At 33.6% G+C, this 23,312-nt stretch overlaps 1 protein-coding gene across 1 annotated transcript in view; it reads left to right on the top strand.

The window, feature by feature from the left end:
* LOC143222302 (uncharacterized) overlaps positions 1-22,180 on the top strand; it is a 78,695-nt gene extending 56,515 nt beyond the window's left edge. The window contains exons 5-6 of the mRNA XM_076448643.1: positions 8,329-9,020; positions 11,441-22,180. Of these exons, the coding sequence (XP_076304758.1) occupies positions 8,329-9,020; positions 11,441-14,711 (3,963 nt within the window). The 3' untranslated portion in view covers positions 14,712-22,180. The remainder of the gene's footprint in view (positions 1-8,328; positions 9,021-11,440) is intronic.
* The last annotated feature ends 1,132 nt before the right edge of the window (positions 22,181-23,312 follow it).

Raw genomic sequence — 23,312 nt, 5'->3', positions numbered from 1 at the left:
AATGCTAAATTAAGGATGGCTACTGCAGATAGCCCTCATGTAGTTTTGTGTAAAATTCAAAATCCTACTGGTATGTGGATTCTACTTCTGGTTACATCTACAGAATTGGGATACATTTTGTATTTTATTACCAGGTAATTTATACCTTGGTGTTCTGTTATGTTATGTCATTCTGTTTTTGCAGTTCTTTAATAATTTGTATAAAGTAAAGATCAAATATCAGGTGTTATACCCAAAACACACCAATACTTACAACATATTTCAACTTTATAAGTTGTCAGTTGAAATCAGTTTCTTAAAAGTAATGCCATTTGTCAACAAAGGATGAAAAGTGTAATGTTTATAGAACAATACATGTGATCATAGCACAGAGTGAATAACAAGATAACTGGAAGATAATTATTAGGGATTAGGCTAGGAAGAACATCCCAGAGTCAGAGATTCTCACTGGTTTCTCCACTCAAGGAGTTTCTGCAGTGAGACACATCTCCACTCACAAAGATGGAGTTACACTGCCGACAAATATCCTCATTTTGACATTTACTTCACCACGTGCATCTGCCACCATCAAGGCAGGTTATCTAAATTGCAGGGTATGGCCGTACATTCCAAACCCTCGGATGTTTCCAGTGTCAGAGGTTTGGTCACTCAAATACTTCATGTCATGGTTCCCTGACGTGCTCATTGTGGTAGCAAGGATCACGATGCTTATGAGCGTGAAATAGACCCACTTTGTGCCAACTGCAATGGTTCTCACTTTTCCTACTTTCATTCTTGCCCTAGATGGCTGGACGAAAAAGAGATGCAGCGTTTGAAAATGACTCATAACATTACTTATCCTGAGGCTCGGAAATTGCTGTCCACCACTTCATCTCGGACATAGGCTGCTGCACTTCATTCCACAACTACAGTGGGAGTGCAAACAGATGTCTCTGTACCTCCAAGAGAATCATTCTCAAAACAAATGAAAAACCTTTTGACTTCCATAGTTAAAGTTGATGAATCAACTTCTACACCCATTTCTGTTTCTCCCATACATTTTAACAAATCCAAAGATCTTCATCCTTTGGTTCCAGGTACAGGCATTTCTTCGGATACATCTTTTTCTCCTACCCCAAGATGCAAAACAATCATTTGTTTGCATCCTCAGTAACTGGAATCCCTTCCACCAACAAAGACCTGCCCAGTCAACCCAGGGCAGGATCCATGGAGGTCGATAGACCTCCCCCAAATCAGGACAGTAAGGAAAAATGACGTGGTCATAAACAGAAGGGTTCTTCAGTCAATTTGCCTATACGTCATTAAAAATGGCCACTTTGATACAATGGAACTGTCGAGGTTTATGTTCTAATCTGGATGACATCAAAACACTGATTGCTCCCTACCATCCTGTATGTCTTTCCTTACAGGAAACATTTCTGAAACCTGCCAATACAGTCACCTTTTGGCATTTTTCTCTGTACATAAATGACAGGCTGTGTGGTGGATGAGAACATGGAGGGGTGGCATTGTTGGTTGATCAGCATGTGCCCATCCTGTCTTTGTCACTCAACACACTCTTGGTGCCTGTAGCCATCTGTGTTTCCTTGGGTCATACCATCACTGTTTGTTCTTTCTACCTGTCACCTAGAGAGACATGTGATCAATGAGACCTTGATGCTCTCATTGAATAGTTGCCGTCTTCCTTTCTAATCCTGGGGGACTTTACTGGACACCAGCCCGTCTTGGGAAGTGCTGTTATTGAGAGGAGGGGTCACTTTGTAGAGCGCATGTTCTCTGATCACAACCTTTCTCTTTTCAGTACTGGTTCTTCCACTAATTTTCATGCACCTAGGCAGTCCTTTACTGCTATTGATCTCTCAGTTTGTTCCCCTTCATTATTCTCCCATTTTTCATGGAGGGTTGACAATAATCCACGAGGCAGTGATAATTTTCCTATATTTTTGAGAGAGACTGGCCGTGGTCGATGCCATCCAACCTGCATGCCCCGGTGAAAGTTGGATCAAACAGACTGGTCCACTTTCACTGTTCTCACAGAACTTGATCCTACCATCGTCTGCCAGCCATTAATAGACGACTGTGTGATAGCAGTAACTGACTGTATTATACAAGCAGCTGCTCAATGTATTCCTAAAACCTCAACACGTTTTCCACTATATCCTCGTCTGTGGTGAATCCTGCCTGCCACATGGCACAGAAGGCTCAAAAACGGGCCTGGAATACTTTCCGTAGATATCCCACACTTTCAAACCACATCACTTTCCAGCGGGTCCATGCACATGCTAGGTGGATAAGATGTCAAAGCCAGAAGGATTCTTGGATTAAGTTCACATCTGGCATATCTTCTACCACCAGTTTTAAGGTCATATGGGATAGGGTTCAAAAGGTCAGTGGGCACTACAATTCTGCCCCCCTCTTGATTTTACTCTCTGATAGCCAAGAAGTAGCTGATATCTGGAGCATTGCCAATACTTTAGGTGAAAGCTTTTGCTGGGTATCTAGCACTTCTGCTTGTTCCTCCACCTTTATGGCCATCAAGACTCGGGCAGAGCGTTCACCTCTTTCCTTTCGAACTGACTGTCTCTATGACTACAATCATCCCTTTACACTGGTGGAACTGAAACTGGCCCTTCATTGGTCTGGCAGTACATCTGTTGGATCAGATGATGTACACTATGACATGATGCACATTCTATCTCCTGCTTTTCTTACTATTCTTCTGATTGTTTTTAACTGGATCTGGCAGGAGAATGTTTTTCCTAATGCCTGGCACCAGGCTATTATCTTACCTTTTTCTGAGCCTGGAAAAGATCCCAAGATCCCTTCAAACTACCATCCAATTGCTTTGAGTTGTCTCTGTAAGACCTTAGAGAGGATGGTTAATGCTCATCTTGTTTGGTTCCTTGAATCAAACAATCTTCTCTCACCCACCCAGTGTAGGTTCTGACGACAGCACTCCACCATGGACCACCTGATTCAACTTAACGTCAATCAGAGAAGTCTTTCTCAAATGACAACATCTTGTATCAATATTCTTTGACATTGAGACGGCATATGACACAACATGGAGGTGTGGCATTTTGCGAGGCCTCCATATATATGGGTTACGAGGCTATTTACCCATTTTTATTGAACATTTTTTATTGGATAGGAAATTCCAAATTTGTGTCAGTTCGACACTTTCACGTACTTTTCTACAGGAACTTGGAGTCCCTCAGGGCTATGTTTTGAGTGTCATACTTTTCAGTATAAAGATTTATGCATCACTGAACAACTCCCTCTTACTGTTGCAAACAGGCTCTATGTTGACGACTTTCACATCTCATGTCAGTTGTCGAACATGAGATATATTGAGTGGCAACTATAAACTGCCTTCGATCATGTACTGAAGTGGACCACAGCAAACGGCTTTAATCTCTCTCTCTCTAAAACCGTTTGCATGCACTTTTGCTACTAACAGGGTATTCACCCTGATCCTGAACTCTGTATCGGTGAAGTTTCCCTGCCTGTGGTCCCTGAGACAGAGTTCTTGGGACTTATCTTTGACTGTAAGCTGACCTTTATACCACACATTAAGCAGCTACGGGTCAAATGCACAAGAGCACTGAACATCCGTGTCTTCTCTACCACCAGTTGGGGAGTGGATCGATGTTCTATGTTAAAAATATATCGTGCTCTTACTTGATCAAAGCTCGACTATGGATTGCTGGTCTATGGCTCTGCCAGACCCTCGGCCTTAAAGATACTGAACCCCATTCATCATCAAGGACTTCGACTCTGCACTGGGGCTTTCCACACCTCCCCAGTTCAGAGCTTATACATAGAATCTTGTGAACTTTCTTTGCACCTTTGCCGTTTGCAACTGTCTTGCTATATTCTTTGGTGGTTGTGCACAGAATCCTCTCTACAGCTTCTGTGTTCACTGCTGAACTGTATGCCATTTTTCTTGCCCTGGATCATATTGAAGCTAAGCAGTACTCCAATTGCACTATTTATACTGACTCACTTAGTTCTATACTGGCCCTTGAATCGCTTCATGTTGGTTCACACCCTGTTCTCGCTGATATTCAAAACCGACTGGCCCATTTCTCATTAACATCTACTTCTATCCAGTTCTTCTGGATACCAGGCCACATTGGTATTCGCGGGAACAAGCTTGCAGACACGGCAGCTAAATCTATTTGCTCTGACACCATCACCACTGTGCCTATTTCATACATTGACTATGGTCCTGTATTCAAGGCTCAGCTCTGTGCCAGCTGGCAGTCGACTTGGAGTGTGCAAAGCAAAAACAAGCTTTTCCAATTAAAATATTGGACTTTGGCCATCTTGCTTCTGTAAGGATAAGAAGAAGGAAGCTGTTCTAAATAGAATGTGCATTGGTCACAGTTTTTAACTCACTGTTTTCTTTTATTTGAAACTGATGCACCAGTGTGTAGTCTATGTAACACTCAGATCACCATAAGCCACATTTTACTTTCTTGCCATCATTACGACTCTCAATGATGGCACCATTTTAACACTGTTCGGTCCCAAGGTTTGTCCGTAACATTAGACAGTGTTATTGGTAATGGTGACACTGTCCACCTTCATAAAGTTTTTAGTTTTTTAAAGACCATTTATCTATTTAATGTCATTTAAGTGTTTTATATTTATACATTAAACCTTTTTTAATGTGGTTTCATTTTAAGAATCACAATCTCTCTAGTTTGATTTGAAATTAGAAAATGGCTGTAACATTAAATAACTTGACACCAGGACTGGAAAGGCCAACTTCAGGTGATTAATACTGCTGTTTGAACTACCTTTTTGTCATCCTGGCAAGTTATTATTACAATTTTGCTGCATGTCTTTTAAAACTTTTATTACTTTACCTTTTGATAATGGCTGTTATGACAACATAACCCGGAACCAGGACTGGAAAGGCCAACTTCAGGTAACTAACGGTGGTTCTTGTACTTACCTGTTGGTCTTTCTGGCAGGTTATGATCATTACCATTATGCTACAGAAAGTCCTTTACAACTTCTCTTACTGTAGTTTCTCTCTTAACATTGTAGACTGGATGTCAACATTGGTTTTATGCCATTTATGTTTTTAATTGCTGTTTTGTTTTTACCTTCATTTCTTTTATGAATTTTACTACGTTTACTTTACTTTTACCTTTTTTCTGGATGTTTGGTGCAGATAGCCTAGCTGCTTTGGGCCATAAAACACTAAATCAACCTATCAACCAACTACAAAGTAATTCATGATACAGTTTGTCATTAATGTGGGAGTGATGATGTTAGACCTTTGAGGACTTTATCATGAGCTTAGAGATAAACACCATTGATATTCCATGATTTTCAGCACTGATTTTTTTACAAAGTTTCTTGATTTCTGTGGCCTACAGGGACTCTGTTTGAAGTACAAGTATAAATTTTCTAAGAAAAACTGTTTGACTAATTGACATTTTAACTCAATCTCATAGTGTTTAGGCATCTTCTCTTGCCACTGGTTCCTAATGATAATCCTCCTGTTAACACCAAAGTTCATATTTTCACTGAGAAATGTATGGTTCAAACCAAATAGTCTTAGCTAAAGTACATAATGAATTACTTAAATCCAGTACTATAAATTAGAGAAAAAGTACAGACTTGCATCTTATTTAGTACATGGCAAGTTCCAGCTAGATGATTATAGAACAATAGCACAGTGTATATGAATACACGACTGTTAATGTGTCTGGTCTGTTTCAGCCAATCATATTGTTTGATGATGATTTTGCTAAAATAAGTCTGCCATATAGCCAAATTTGAAAAAGGAGATATATAATCAGATTAGACTAAAGTTCACCAGCTCTTTAAAGAGAGAAACAATGCCAAATTTATACAGTTACTCTTAAATTTGGTGGTGTTCCATTATTACAGATTTAAGCTATATTTTTAGATTATCCTACATGGTCTTTCATATGTACTTACTGTTAGAAAGTTGTTTAAGTCCTGTAATAAAAATGTGTTAAATGTGTGATCTGTGCAGATAAAGTTGTATATAATCCATAGCAGATTCTTGGAACATTAAAGCATTTAACTGGATGTGTAATTACAGAATTGTAGTAATATTGTTTTAATACTGGAACATAAGATTTCTTAGTATGTGCATTTATTGTTTGAGAACATTTCAGAAATGCTGGCACAGTCAAAGTCACTTGTAGAAATACAATTTTGATTAGTCAGTTAGTTGCATTTCAGAAAAAAAGTACTTTAAAAAAGTTTAGAGCAGTCCCTTATATATGTATGTATCAATTTCATTTATTTCACTGAATCTATTAAGTTTCTAGAATTCTTGAACCTCCTAATATTTTCATGAAAAAGGGAATTATCACCTTGCATATAATGAATGTAATTAATTTAGATCCTGAATATTTATACTTCCCCTTCCCCCTCATCTGAAAGAATAATGTTTTTTTATACTTGCAGCTGATTTTATACAACTGTTTTACAAGTTGGGATTAATTACTGGGAATTTTTAGGGAGCAACTTGCTGACCTTGAGGTGTTCTTGTTACCTTACTCTTCTATTAAAGTTATTGTTCATTAGTTGAATACCTTTTCTTGCAACTCTTCAGGAATGTATTTTTTTTTGTTAGGGATAATTCTGTTGAAAAATGTAGTCATGACACCTTTGACATTTTATATTTTTCACTATTTAGATAAGGTTCTGCTGTAATAGTTGCTACTGATTTATTTCTTTATTAAATTTTTTTTGTTAGAAATCTCTTTACCAAAAGAAGATATCTTTGTATTGGCTTCTACTAGATCTACCCTCAATTGTTTATTTGGGTAAACACTTAATAAAATCTGTTATTATAATTTAAACATTGCTTTTGTAATGATTTTAAGCCTATTACTTTAAAAGTTTTTTTGTTTTTTTTTACAAAAAAGTGATTGTTGTACATTATTTTTGTTACCATTTTGTGATATCATCTGCCACTGTATAGTACTCATGAATCTTAATGGTTTTTAATTCATTAATTGTAATGAGTACATTTTTTTTTCCCTTGTTAGATTTTCTTTCCATTTTTAGAAAAAAAAATTTGCTCTTCATTTATTTATAACAATTTGAATTCCAGTTTTTTACATGTATCAAATACCCCCTTTAGTGTTTTTATACTTGTTTTATATATACTTTTAACTTTAGTTTGTTGAGTAATTTTATTCTAAAATAGATTTGTTTCTAAAAGAAGTGAAGTTGAAAAAAGCTAAATGTTCAAATGATGGAGTTATCTCATTTTTCTCTTACTTGAATATTACCAATTTATTTTAGATTATTTATTGTTTTGGAGTTATTCCATTACGGTATATTAGTGAGTTTCACCACCTCTCTACATAAGTTGTTTTTTAAAGCTTAAGAATGGTACACAAGTCAGTAGGCTGAATAGTACCTGTTTTGGAAGGTCGTTCTGAGTCACTGTTATCGTCTCATCAATTCTTATATATTACTGAGCAGTTTCCCTCAAATTTATCATCTACTTCACAGTAAAACCTTTTCTTCCTGTCTTTACAATTCTCTTGAATTTCTAATGTTTAATATATGTAATTCCACAGATGTGCAGTTACAGTTGTAATCATTGTATTTGAAACCTCAAAAAAGTTATTTAAAATTGCTATAAATCATGTGAAATTGCATGATAATTTTTTTTCCAAGATTACCAGCTTATTAACAACAAATTTATTACATTAGTTAAGTTTTTAATTGATATTGATTTTAAAGAAAAGTTTATCATATGTCTATGCATATTTTCATAGACCATTTATTTCTAATATTAGATAATTGATCTGTTAACTTTCTAATCTGAAATTTGTATTTAAGTATTGTAATAACTATGTTTTACTTTCATGTTAGATTATTTAGTGTTAGGGCTAGTTAGATGTCGTTTTTGAATTTAAGTTTTCATTGAAGGTTTCTTGTGTGTGGTTAGTTTTATATTAGAATACAACAGTCTTGTATGAAGACAAAGTTTTAGTTGAAAAAATCTCATAATTCTATAAATTTCCTGTTTAATTGTGACTGATTTTCCTTTTTATACAGAAGATTTGTGTTTATTTCTTTGGGAAACTTTGTGAACTCCTTCAGATAAGAATTTAAATGGTCTGAAAGAGGTGGAAGTTTTGCAGGTTCAGGCTTTAGGCCTACACTTCTTGGTGTTTAATAATTGTTTTTAAGACAGCAAACAATGATAATGGATGAATCAAAGAATATTATTGGTCTCTTCTGTTTATGTGTGTTTGACTTTTAACAATTCTTTAATATTGTTGAGTTCACAGTGTTTTTTGTTTTTTTAATTAGGCTGACTTTGTAATTAAGAGGAAGAAAAAGAGAAGGAACAAACGAAGGAATACAATTTCAGAAGGAAGCAGTAAAGAACTTCAGGAAGTTCTGCAGCAGTCATCAGAGAAACAAGAAAATTATATTGACAGCTCTTGTCAGACAGAGGATGAAGGAACATTTTGTAAATCCAGTAAAATTAGTGTACTCAAGAAATCATTTAAAAAAGAAAGAACCTCACCAAAAGAGGAAAACAACAATGTTCCTGCAAAGGAGGAACCAGCCATAAGAAAAAAGGATCGTTGGTCAGGTCTATATGAGTCGATGGAATTGAAACTAACAAAAGATTGGAAACTTGGTAAAAGGTCCAAGAAAAGTGGTGAGGCTGCGTCATCTGATAAAGACAGTGAGTCATTTCCAAATAAAAAAGGCTCGGGAAAAGGCAAAGGTAAAGGTTTCTTGCCTATATCTACTCTTTCAGCAGCCATGACTGTTGCAGTCCGTCTTCGGGAGACTTCTCGACCCGTGGAAAAACGCCCAGAAGAAGGCCAATCATCCAGTGGGAACTGGAGTGGAAGTAGCAGTACGAGAGCATCTGTAGACTTAGAGCAACAACGATCTCTGGTACTTGTAGGAAGAACCAACACACCATCAGAGAGCTCTGTTGGAAAGGATTCTGTTCTTTCAGAAACTCCACAAGACACAGATGGGAGGTGAGTACTTTTTATAGTCATTATTTAGCTTTCCTCCAGTATAAAATTAAAGTTTTTAAAAACAGACCTGCTTTTGGAGATTTGAATTTTTTTTAAAGCCAGATCTCTGTGTTAACATCTCTTAGTCTAGGAATTGTATATGAAATTGGAAGAAAATGAATCATTAATCAATTTCTGTTATTTAAAGATTAAATTAAGGTTTTAAAGTCTTGTTTCATTTAGAAACTTCTGTACATAAATAATTCTATATTTTTAATGTTTTATCTAACACTAGTCTAGAAATATCTAATGCCCTCTGATAGTACAGTGGTATGTCTACAGATTTACAATGCTAAAACCAGGGGTTTGATTCCCCTTGGTGGGCTCAGCAGATACCCCAATATGTTTTGGTATAAGAGCGTGCATGCGCGTACGCACGGACACACACAAATTAATGACTTTATCAGCAGTTGTTTTACAAGCTTTGGAATCTCAACACAATAATCTAAGTAGCATATTTGTTTGTTTAACATGACCTACACTGTTTAAGGGGTTTCTAGATATGTTGCTATGCCTTTATTGCTTTGTTTCTGTTTTATACGAAGTAAATGTTCAGACCACTTTTTATTAGAGGGAATCTGTCATCAGACAAGCACAACTTGTATATATTTGGAATAGCACTGAATTTCAGATGTTTATGTTAAATAACTTGTAAATAAAATTATCTAAAGTCAAGCACTGACACCACTGTAACAGCTCACCAAAATTCCATTCTTACCACTTTTGGAACCTTGTATTTTGCCTAAATAATATTCTAGCCAATGTTTGAAGGTGTCACAATATAATTCTGAAGTAATTAATGCTAATTGTGTTTCTAGGACTATAAATACTATACTTTTGAATTGAAAACTTCAGTTTAAAAGTCCTTACAAAATTAATTTCTTACATTCATTGTGTACTTGAGAACTGTTTATACTCTGTTCTTCAGGGTAACTATGCCCTGGCTTGTAGAGTTGCCTCAGTATTACATCTGTGTTTGGAACCAATATGTTTATTTAAATTTTTGTTTTGTCTGCTAAAGAAAACCTAACGTACCAAGTGTAGTAATAGTTATTTTTTTAAAAATGAATGCTGTAGTTTCTTCTGAAATACAATGAATAGCAAATCTTAACAACTACAGGTTTAATTGCAATCAAGACAGTTCCAATTGATGTATTGACAGTCATTATAGATAGTTGATTCCTAGTTATTGTAATTTATATAGATGTATATATGTATTGTGTTTTTCTCTTTATGGAATATTGGAAGTCTACTGTATTGGAATTGTTTTCTCAAACTAAAATCAGAATTTTATTTGCTTTCCTAAATGTTGCTAATAACATAAATTGAAGATGGTTTGACTTAGCTTGCTATGTTAGCTGTTATTAAGTATAAAACAATAACAATTATCTGAACTGTCAAGTTGTATTTATGATATTATTAACAGAAGTTAACTATTTTTAGTTTTCAGAATATTTAAAATTTGCTGCTAGAAAGTTAAGAGAAACTTAAATATCATTATCAAATATTTCATGGTTTTGCATGTCAGTGAGTGTGTACTAGGAGCTGTCATTCTAATCATGAAACTCATGAATGGTTGGTAAGCACACAACCATTGGGTATTAGAATTTAGAGTAAGATGTCTAGTTGACAAAAAAAATGCTGAATTTTAGTGAATTAAAAGGAGCAAAATTCACAGACAGCTGCATCTTTTAGCTGTTTGAGATTTAAAGAAAGATCATTGTTAAAAACTAGAAAAGGTTTCTATCATAACTTGAAAGTAAAAATGTTTTATAATAAATAATAATAGCCTGCGTTCTAAAAAAGATGAGAAATTAATAAAACTCCTTATTTTATGATGTTGAGTTGCGACTACTATTTGTTTGGTATTGTGTAACAATAAGACATGAATTTTTTATTGTTAATCAAATTCTTTTATTCCACCCCACGTTAGAGCAATAAAAATTGGGTTTCAGCACTAGTGCTGGGAACTACACATGTACTCTTTGGATAGCTTTGTGCTTACTAGTAAGAGCAAAAAACAACAAGCAAATATGTGTTAAATGTTATTAATATAATAGCTACTCGAGGAATATGTCAAGATAGTTCATTGGTGTTAAAAATAAATTTCATTGAAAATGATAATTTGGTATTGTTATTGAATTATCTATATAAATACACCTGAATAAACATGAGTTTTGTTTCCTATGTTTATTATACTGATGCATGTTCAAATGTCATGCAACAACAAAATTTTGACATCTTTTCTTGAGAACTGGAAGTTTACAGATATTATTTTTCTCATATTTGGAAGAGTAAACATAAATTTAAGTATTCATATTGCTAAATACAAGAATGTTTGTTAGTAATAAGTTATTGAAAACATCATTTTTCATTTGTAGATCCCAAGATGGAAATTTAACTGGCTATACATCAGATACCTCAGCTGCTGCAACAGCAGCTACAGCTCCATCTAGCTGGCGTCCAGCCAGTAGCCGGAGACTTGGTGTCCAAAATACAGAAGCATGGTTAAAAGCAAGTACCTTGAGACCAGACTATTTCTCTGATTGCAATGGTACTCCTCCATGGATTCAGTCTCCAAAACTTAAACATTGCCACGTTGCTGGTCGAGAAAATGTTGATGATGGAGAGTGTTCTGTCTATTCAGTTGATACAGATGGATATTTTACATCAATGCATACAGACAGTGGTCTGAAGAGTCAGTATGGATATAGTGGAAGGAATGCAGAAAGTAGGGCTGATGAGTCGTTTATTTATATGAAACGTAGACATTCGCAGAGCTCTGTTAGCACTGTTGGGGATGGAAGTTTAAATAGTCTGCTCTCAAAAACTGCCACTGAACTATCATCTAACTCAAGTACATTAACTAAACAAAAAAAGTGCCCACCACCACCTCCTCCCAGACTATTTAGTACCCTGTCCAGTCAAGTTAATCATTTGGAACCAGCAGACAGTCACAACAGAAAAACAAAAATTTTTCCAGACAAAAAAAACATAACAATAAACAGTGATGTTTCAGCATCAGAATCGGATCAAGATGCTGGGGAAAGATTATGGAAAAAAACAGCAATAAACTCAAGCAGTTATCCTTCCATGTGTGCTGTTTCACCAGATGTTAGTGAGGATGAGCAAAATAAAACAAGGACAAATTTCAAAGAAACGGGGAAATCTAAAAAAGGTTCAGAAAAGAACATGTATGTCAGTAATGAGACCCAGACTCCTGAAGAAATTGATTCCTTAATAATTAACATGTATGGGGACCAAACCCCAATAAAGTCAAACTTTATGAAAGTGGTTGGTAGCCATGATAATCATTCCGTTCATTTGTTGACACCATCATTCTGCGAGAGATCTCTTAAATTTAGTTCATTCTCATCTGTAGAGTTGTCTCCAAGGCATACACCAGAATCTAGCAACAGCCATAATACAATTCCAAACACAGCAGAGAGTTTCACCTCAAAGATATTTTCCAGTAAATCCTCCCCAGAAGTTCCAGACAAATATGCTCATCAAATCAGAGTCACACCTATTCCAAGAAATTCTGAAGAAACCCATACAGAGTCTAATTTTCCTGCTACCAGCTTCTGCTGTTCATCACCAACCAATGTACCTGCTTACAGTTCAAATTCTAAACTTTTGGCACAAACAATTAATCCTAAGGGGTCATCATCTTACACTTCTCAGTTTTCTATATCTCCTGACCACTTTGGTAGAGAAAGCAAGAAAAATGTTACTCAAGAACATACTTCTACATTGTCCAATTCCATAAAATGTGAAAGTGATAACTCAAACACTTCCACACCAGTAGTGCCACCCTCTGCTAACAGACCTGTGGCTCGTGTTACTTTAGATCCAGATGGGAAAGTTATATTTAGTTCCAACTCTCTTGGTAGACTTAGAGATGGCCATCCAATGAAATATGTGGAGCCACAGTCCCCTACACTGAGTAACAGGCGAGGATATTCTACATTGCCAGTAAAACAAACGTCTCTGCCAGTAACATCACAAAATGGATCAGTAAAAATACTAAAAGATTATAACACTCTTATACCAGCTTCCAGTCCTCTACAATCATCAAATAGTTCTCGATGCTCAACACCATGCTCTGTGGTGTCACTTCCAGACTTTGGAGCACATTGGCATTCTGTACAACAACAGAAACCTTCCTTCAGTGATTCATCATACAATACTCAGTATAAAATAACAAGATCCAATTCAACAACTCCAGTATTACAAAATAGACAAACTTTTATTACAATGAATTCTGGTGCCACATATCAAGATGTTAGAACAGGTTTTCAAAATTCTCGATCTACAGCTGTATCCACTGGATTACAAAATGGAAAAAATTCTAAATGGATGGATGGAAACAAAGCTGACTATTCCACATTTGAATCAATAAGAGGATATTATAGAAGTAGATCAGCTGAGAAACAGAATCACCAGTTTGATAGCAGATTAAATAAACAACAAATGAAACATATTCAAAATTTAGACTTTCAAACATTATATGAAGGCTCAACACAAACAAGAAATGATCATCATCTATCAGAAAAATCGCAGTTTATACAGTATGAAAATCAATGTCTTTCACCAGTTTCTTCACATTTAACTACTGCCATTTCTGTGCAGAATCCCATTGGAATTTTCACAAATTGCCAAAAGGATAGGACCTTCATGCCCTTTAAACAAGATTCGGATGTTATCAGGTCACCAAAGTCTCCTGGATATTGCACAACCAAATCATTACCATGTGAAACTAAAAATCTTGTTCAGCAATCTTTATTACATAACTTTGCACCTTCTAATGAAGTTTTGCATGTTGAACCATCTCCTGAAAAGAGTTCTCTAAAGTCTTCTACAGTTGGATTGTCTCCAGGTTCAGAATACAAAAAGACAATGTCTCCTGCTGAACTGTATGCTGTTATTCATAGCTCTAAGAAGAAACATAACATAAAATCTGATGTGGATACTTCATCTCCCTACTCCTCTGGTTCAAGTTCTCCTTGTAGTCGACCATTAACACCCACTCGTAGTGTATTAGCAGAAACTGGATTTTTAGGTCGACGTTGTAGTCAGTCTGCAGGTGATCGTCGAAGTTGGGCTGGAATGGAAAATACATCTCCTTTCTGTGCTGGTGATCGACGTAGCTTGGCAACAGATCGTCTTGGACCAAGAAGACCCACCAGCATGCATGATTTTAAAATGCTTCTTCTCCAGACAAGAAGCAGCACACAGGTGGGGGGCGAGCGTAAAAGTGCTGCAGAACTTTTGAAAGTATCAACCCCTCAGAGATCACCAAATTCCACATCACCAAAATCAGCCCCTACCTCTCCTAACAGCATTAGCCCTATACAGGAGACACACAGCTATCAACATCCCAGCATAAATGGCCACTCTACAGTGCCTTTAAAGCGAGGCTCAAGGGCTCGTTCCTCTCTTCAACCTCGTTATGACTTGTTGTACCCTCCCATCATAGAAGATTGTTCTGAGGAGAATGAATGCCTTATGGATTACCAAACAAAGTCCATGACAGCTAGTACTTGCAATCAAACATTAAATGGTGTAGACTCACCTCAAGACATGCAGAATGGCTCCTGGAAAGATTGTAAAATTGAAGCCAGAAGGCCTGCAGCTAGCACGTGGGTTTGATTATCTTAATTTACATTATAACCATTTTCCATTAGTCTATGATAAATGTTGCCAAAACACGTGTCTCGAAAAAGTCAGTCCTGCCTAGAAAATATGTTAGTAATGATTCCAAATTTTGTATTGTTAACTCTTCTGTGTCAGTAATACTTCTTGTTGAAAACTAAAATATGAGCATATAAACAGTATTGTTTTATCTGTAAAATTGGATGTTTTTTATGGTAAAAAAATTAAAATTTACATTTCATATATAAATATATATATATATAGAGAGAGAGAGAGTGAGAGAGAGAGAGATACATATATTTATTATTTATTATGATGTGGGAGTTTGTAAAAGTACTTTTCAAAACTCACTAAACATTTTTAGTATTATTATTCAATCTTTTAAAAACAAATTCCACTATTTCGATTGGACCAATAACTTTCCTTACCAAAATCATGTAAGATGTGAGAAAACATTTAGATCTAAATCTGAGGTTTGTTTCAAGTAATATCAAAAACAATATTGGCATATACTGTAATAGTCTTTGTGCTTAATTTATTGTAATAGCAAATATGTTGTGTCACTTAAAGGTGTTTAAGAACATCTTCCAACAGGTTGTATGGTAATAAGTAACTTACAAATACTGTTGGTAGTAATTACAACCAAAGCTGAGGTTGTTTCCTTTAGTGGATTCTAGAAAGTAGATGATGACATTCATTGGTATTTAATTAGAAAATTAATACTAAAAGTATGTTGTACTTTAGCAAATGTTCTCTAATATCAGTTCTGGAGACAGAAAATTCACCAGCTTGGCCTGATGGTGATATTTGGAAGGTTACAGAGTGGTATATCCAGTTGAACTGTCTGATTATTTCCAGTATTTGTTATGGATAAAGAGGATAAGATATACCCAGCAGCTTGGTCTGATGGTGATGTTTGAATGATTAGTCTGATTCATCCACCAGCATATCCATAATCACAGTATCTGATATAGAAAATTAGAATAGATATATCTAGTGGCTTAATCTGATGAATGGGTATGAAGAATTATAGCATGATATACCCAGCAGCATATTCTTGTTATTTCTGATGGCAGTACTAATAATTTGAGCTAACTATACAAATGTTATTCATTGTTTATAACAAATTTTGGAGAAAGAGTGCTTAATAAATAAACAGCTTATTTTAATGTTCTGTTAATAAGGTTTTACAAAATAGGATCCAGTCATAAATGAATAATCTGTTTCACTTTAAAGAAGTGAAACATGGAAAATCAGCAACTTAATTCAGCCTTCTATAATGTTATACTCTAGGAAGTTAAAAACCTTGTACAACCAGTACCTAATGTCATTCTTCTGCCTTGTTCAGTTTTTAAAAGTTCAGTGAGAAGAAATATTTGTAGTCTCTAAAATAAATGAATTAGTGCTTGTTATCTGAAGACTTCAAATATTTTGCTAACATAAGCCAGTGATTGTTTAGCTACATTCATTATTAAACTGTGATTTTGTCAGGGATTAGTATGAAAGTAGATGTGACATTAAAATATTAGTATAAAACTATATAAAAGATTTGGATTAAAATTTTAAACTTACTTGAATATAAAGTAACTGGATGATTTTTATTGTAATAATTCAAAGACCTCATTCAACTTGAAAGAGAGAACCTAACAAATATATCAGAAAAATGTTATAGTCCAAAGTTATATAAGGTGCGTGTGAAACATCAACATCACAGAAGGTGCAGTCAAGAAAATTAGTAAATACATACCTTTTCTGATAAAGCAAACTTAAGTGAATTTGTGCATAGTTTTTTGTTTTTTTTAAATGTACTTCTCATCACTGTATTTTTTTATTATGGAAAAACTATACACATGGTACAGTTTTAGCTTATGATAAGACCTGGTTTTTACATGTTGGCTTCTGGCTTTAGTTTACAGTTAAATGTTAGTGGTACTTACAAAATACAATTCTTAGTCCATATTGTACAGTGATTCTTGTTTTTTTCAGTTGTTAGCGCAGTTCCAGTCTGCGTTAGTCGAAAAAGTTATTAGATATTTGTATTTGTAGTTTGAATTATTGTTTGATCAAGAAGGTGTAAACATTTGAAGAAAGACTGGCTATATTTGTTTCGTCAGTTTTATTTGTATATAAAAAAATCATGATTTTTGAACACACATTAATCTCTTTTTGGGACCATTTGTATACCACCACCACCACCATCATCATCATCATATGAGTTTATTCGAAAGTAGCACGAATCATTTACTAAAATAGTACATTTTGGGTTTGTTAAAAATTGTTTGCATTTAATGTTTAATTTTCATATGTATTATTTTACAATTTTGAAAAAATTCTTGGATAATGAACTGCCATGGTATTAAGGTAAATGCTAGGTGCACAATTCCTGGAATTTTTATCTGCCTTTTATTGCCCAAACTCTCATAGCTGTGTCAAAAATCAGTAATAATATAGTTAGAAATTGAAAATAAATATTTGTTGCACAAATGTTTTGGTGCGAATTCTTGCCTTATTCAAGTTTACTTGTTAAAATCTTGAAGTGCCTAGAATGTATATTGGTGACTAGCAAGTAAACTACATGTCAATTGAAGATTTCTAATTAGTTTGTTTTTAAATCATTGTGCCTTGAGTCAGAACTTGGAGAACAATCATTAATAGTCAAAAAATAAAAATCTGTTACAGAGATATTGAATAATAAAAAGACAATTTACTTTTAATATTTTTTTTTTATTCTAATTTATTTTGTTAATTTAAGATGTTTCATTATCTGCTCATGACTTTTGATTGGTTTAAACTTCCCTTTCTTGTCTTTAGTGGCATGGTATGACAGATGTATCCTAAAGTTAATGTGACTATGATATATTTGCATATTAGTTGGCTTCTATAATTAGAAATGAAAATGGCAAAACGGATGAACACATGATTAAGTTAACAGCATTTTTCTAATCTGCAACTACTTCTCTGGTGAAACTTTAAATAAGTTGTTATAATTTTGTAACAAGAACTTTTAATGTTATTCACCAGCCATTTCCAGTTATCACTTGGTTATCACAAATTTAGACCACTGTGGTTTTGTAATATTAATGTTTATTAAAAAACAGTAGATAAATTAGTGAAAAACACTTGTAAACAACATCAGATTGAGGTACACCAGTGGTGTAGCTAATTTTCCTACTATTTTAAATTCATTAAAAGCTTTATAATCTTGATAATTTAATATTTACAGAATTTTATTAATGGTTTCTTGACCCTGTCAACTGTGGGATATCAGATCTTTAGCTTGTGTTAATAGCATCTTAGTACAGTTCAGAAGAGGAGTGATTAGGTGTTAGCCTTTATTAAACATTGCTTGTTGTAAAGCAGTAAATGAGTGTGAAACTACAGTTTCCATTAAAAGATTCTTGGTGCAGAGGAGTGAGAAGTTATTGCATCCATTAAATATAAATGCAAAAAAAGGTATGCAGGTGTTAGATATCATTAACATCTTAATGCAGAAGAGGTTTGTAGCTGTTAATTGGGAAAAAAAAGTGCAGCTGTTAGCATTCATTAACATCTTAATGCAGAAGAGGTTTGTAGCTGTTAATAGGGAAAAAAAAGTGCAGCTGTTAGCATCCATTAACATCTTAATGTAGAAAAGGTTTGCAGCTGTTAATAGGAAAAAAAGTGGAGCTGTTAGCATCCATTAACATTTTAATGTAGAAAAGGTTTGCAGCTGTTAATAGGAAAAAAAGTGGAGCTGTTAGCATCCATTAACATCTTAATGTAGAAAAGGTTTGCAGCTGTTAATAGGAAAAAAAGTGGAGCTGTTAGCATCCATTAACATCTTAATGCAGGAAAAGTTTGCAGCTATTATCCTTCATTAATATCTTGATGCTGAAAAGCGTACATTTTATTACAATTTTTGGAGGAGGTTTTATTGAAGTAATCTAAACGTTTCTTCAAAGCATGATGAACATTTTACTCCTTGTATAAATTTTGATAGTTTTTTGTTGCATTCTACAGTTGTTGAAACTGGTACTTAAACTTGAAGCAGTTGTGTAATTGGCATATAGCATTAGCATATGTGTGTGTGTGTGTGTGTGTGTTGTAGGAAATGTACTTGTCCACAATCTGGAATAGTACAAATAGTACTATCTTTTGTACAAATGTTTTGTATGACACTTTATTGAGACCTTTACAGTACTGTATACATTTCAACAACTTTGCTGCCTTACCCTTCTGCAGTTAGTACAAAATATGAAGGACTAAAATAGTATTTTATACTAATGCTGCATAACTGCGGCACATGTTTGGAAGTAAAAAGTTCAATTTGTTAACAGTTAGGAAATGTAGGAGTTTTAGTGTGTGACTAACTAGTGTATTTGTAATTTTTAAGAACACTGGAATAATTCAGTGTAACTATTTGGTGGTGGCCTAATTTTATGAAGTCTTATTTTCAGTTGTGCTAAATTAGTTTTGTTTGTTGTAAGAAGTTTGGAGTGTTATTTTAATATTCCACCAATGATATGATGAAAGTCTTCTGTACTTAATTTATTTCAGTATTTGTGTCACATTTGGTTTATGTAATTTTAACTCTTCTGTTACATTGAAAAATATTATCACCACTTTGTGGCATTTAACTTTGAAATTTCAACCATAACTCCATAACCGAATATTGGCTTCTTCAGGATTTCTGGAAGAGCTGCATTCTTAGTGTTAAATGTTATTAAAATATTCTCTCCAAATTTGGATTTGAATTTTTGTAATGAAAAGTGGAAATATCTGAGATGTTTAATAAATGCTAAGGGATAAAATTATTACTTTTTTTCAACAACTATTGTTTTGCTACAATATTTTTCCAATTTTAAGGTTGCTGAACTTTTCCAGCCGAATTGGAATCTCTCACAAAATCATTTAGGTCAGAATAACATTAAAAACAGTTGCATGGAGACTTAGTTAAATGTAAGAATGTTTAAGTCTATCTGTCATAAAATTCTTTAGGTTAGGATAGCTTACAAATAATCACATTGAAACTTAGATATTTTTACATCTAGCTAAAACTAATATGTTTCACAATCATAAAATCCTTTGGGTCAGAATAACATATGTATAGTCACATGTAGACTTATAAATCCTTGCATCTAGCTAAGTCATAGGTTGACATAAACATTAATTCTTCTGTAAGTGGTAGTATTGTTTTTAAAGAATTTGCTATAAAAGATATGTGTAGTCACAAATATGAAAACAAAATGCACTATCACATGACAGCAAAGTAAAAAAACAACAAAAACCCAAACTTTATAATTTGTTACAATTACAAATAGTAAAATTTTATGAAACAAAATGGAATGGTTGAACATTAATCACTCTTTCCCACCTTTATGTTTTTGATTATATAATTCTAATATTTGGAATAAAATGAAGTGGACTTAGATTAGTGTTGTATGTATGTAAGGATATATTTATGTTGGTTAACAGTTTCCAGTTAATTTGTAGATGTTAATCAAAATTAGTGTCATATATAAATGTTTGAAAGAAACATAGATTTGGGCATTGAGGGAAACAAGCAGAACTTGAAGTCTTGCATCTTATCTTCCTAATCAAGACCATGTTGTCATCAACTTTAAATATTGAAAAGTTTCCATTCATATAGTAAACCCTGTTTACATGTTAGTCATAAAGCATGATGTTTGATCATTAATACTAATATAATTCTTAACAAATCAAGTAATAAATTGCATTATGAAAGCTTGGCTAATGCACTGGATTTTGCATATCACTGGTACATCAGAGTAATATAAATGTATTGACTTTTTTTTTTCAACATAAGTGGCCATTTTAATTTTTGACTCTTTATAGTTTTTTTTACATTAACCACTTGATGGAAGCAGCCATCAAAATACTTGTACAATAATAAAATGTTCATGGTTTTGTTTTATAAAACATCATCTGAGACCACTTTTTTAATAACAACTTCTTGTAGTTTTGTACGATAATATCTTATCTATTGTTTGTTATATGAGAAAATTGGAAGCGTGTGTACGTTCTTTAGGAATTTGGTATTGCTATCATTTGTGGTACAATTTTCTGTGAATTTTGTAATGTTTTTGATATAGTATTTTAATTTTTTGTGTGTGTACATACATCTTACTCTTTTCTTTGTAGTTGTAGAAATCTAATCAAAGTAAATCTGTTGTTTCCAACCAATAGAAAAAGAATTAAAGTTAGGCATTAAAGGAATGTACATGTTCCATAGATTTGTATATGTGTATAACATTTTGTCACCAGATTAACTCATAATCTAAAATAATTAATAGTAGCACTTTTTGATTAGAGCTAAAAAACAAATTAAGTTTAAAATGGTAAAACATTTATCTTTGTTTTTTATTTAGAAAAGATAAGTTATTAGTTTGGTAAATTTAGGAACTGAAGAACAGGTTGCTTTTCAGCACGCATGATTTTGACAATACCATTACATTTCAGGTTAAAAAAATTGGTCTTACATCAAGTAGAAAAATGAGGTAGGTGTGTGACTTCAAATGAAACATATTCTGTATGCAAAATCTCAGAGTTTAACCTAAACACGACCATAAAAGTTTCAAGTTGTGATTTTATTACTATCCCTCACAAAAAATATTTAATATTCATTCCAGTCCTTCTACTGTGATGCACTGCAAATTTATGAAACGGAAATTAAAGGCGTTTTTAGTAAAACGTGTTACTGTTTTATAACTATTATAGGTCTTCATTCATTGTTAAGTGGTTTTAAACAGAATCATAATAATGGCAGAATGTATTTATTACTTTTTCTTGACATATGTTAAGCAAAATTAGTTTTGTGTAATACATAATTGCCTTGAGATTGTTCTAGTTTTTGCTGATGTTACAGAACATTTCACCACCTTAGACGTTTTTCTGGAATGTTATCAGACTGAAAATTCTGAAAAGCGTGAAATTTAAATTAACGTAGAAAACCATTTAATGAAACATTCGGTTTAAATAGCCAAATGGACATGAATGATTGTAAAGAATTTTGGTAAAATATGTAACTGGATATTTGACTGTGGCTTAAAATGTGCGTAGATGGATAGTTAAGTCAAAAAGAGCTCAGTGATATTTTTACATTCCTTTCATTTCAGAGCTACTAAAGAGCTCCAGTTTGCACCCTTACCTTCAAGTAGTTTCTCGTAATTTCAAGTTTGTTGTGTGTTCTGTGATACACCGTCTAAATTTAGGATTTTTTTGTTGCAGGTTTGTTAAAGCTATTGACATATTGATACTAGTTTATTGTCATAAAAGAATTTAGAAATGTGACTTCTATGCAGCTGTATATTAGAGAGAACAAAAATATAGGTTTACAGTGTATTTGTATATGTTTGTAACTAATATTTTTATCTTTTTTTTTCTATTTAGAATGGCACTCTTTATTACTGATTTATCTTTGACATGAAATCATACATGTAGATTCTCAAAGAATAAATTGGTTTTCTTCATTTTGTATTGTGGAAACAGTTTTCTTCTATATATGTTCTTCATTCAGTATTTAAATGATTAAATCATAGAGGGATGGAGTTATAATTCAAAAGAGGTTTTTAGTATTTAAATTTTCACCCAGTCATGAGGGCTAATTATAAATGTTTAAAATAGTTACGTTAATACACACCTAATGCGTTCATCAAATTACCTATGAAAACTTATTATTACATAGATAATCAATTACATAATCAGTTCGTTGAATTTAGTTTACTTTAGAATCAAACCTTTGGAGACATTAATAACTGGTTACTTGTAATTAACCTCCCCCAAAAATTTGATAAATTTTGTATGATTAAATGTGGGGACAGATTAACTATAAATAACCAGTCCATGGAATTTGGTTAAGTTTGTTGGATTAGATCATTAAAGATGTGTTAATTTTTATCTAAAATTAAGTGAACAAAGTTGTTACGTAATTAGATTTGTTGAGAACGTGGAGAAAACTTGCATATATTTTATGTACATTTTGTGCGAAGTTCAGAATATAATTTATTTTGGTAGACTCCATTCTTCTATATTAAGGTAATGGGTTTAATATCATTGAAACATTAAAAAAATCGAATTTATATGACGCATCACAAGATTTGAATACACTTAAGGATAGTCATTCTTTGATCTTGGCTAAAAATGTTCCTATTTCTCTTCACAATATAGAACTGTGATGCAGTGAGGAAAATGATCTGACTTTGGCGATAAAATTGAATTTCAAATTTAATAAGTTTCTGCAAATATCGGGTCACCCTTTAAGTAATGTCCGATTTTAAGTTCAGAAAAAGAGAAAGAATTTCAAACGCTTGTTCCATTGTTATAAATTACTTCCTGCCAACGATTCATAAGCTTCTGAATGCCACTTCTATACAGTTCTTGGGGTTTGAAAATAAAGAAGGTAGAGAGGGTAGTTTTGACATCTTTATATTTCCAAGCTCTTTTTCCATCAAGTTAGTTCAGCAAACTTCGGAATAGATAATAATCAGATGGGGGCAAGATCTGGAGAATAAGGAGGATGTGGAAGTTTTTCCCAGTCTAGCTCTTCAGTCTTTGCAGATGTGATCCTTGCTGTATGGGGCCATGCATTATCCTGGTGTA

The sequence above is a fragment of the Tachypleus tridentatus genome, chromosome 8, assembly GCF_004210375.1.
Source record: "Tachypleus tridentatus isolate NWPU-2018 chromosome 8, ASM421037v1, whole genome shotgun sequence".
Classification (NCBI taxonomy): Eukaryota; Metazoa; Arthropoda; class Merostomata; order Xiphosura; family Limulidae; genus Tachypleus; species Tachypleus tridentatus.
The sequence above is the reverse complement of the archived record's forward strand: the minus strand, read 5'-3'. Positions and strand labels throughout refer to the sequence as shown.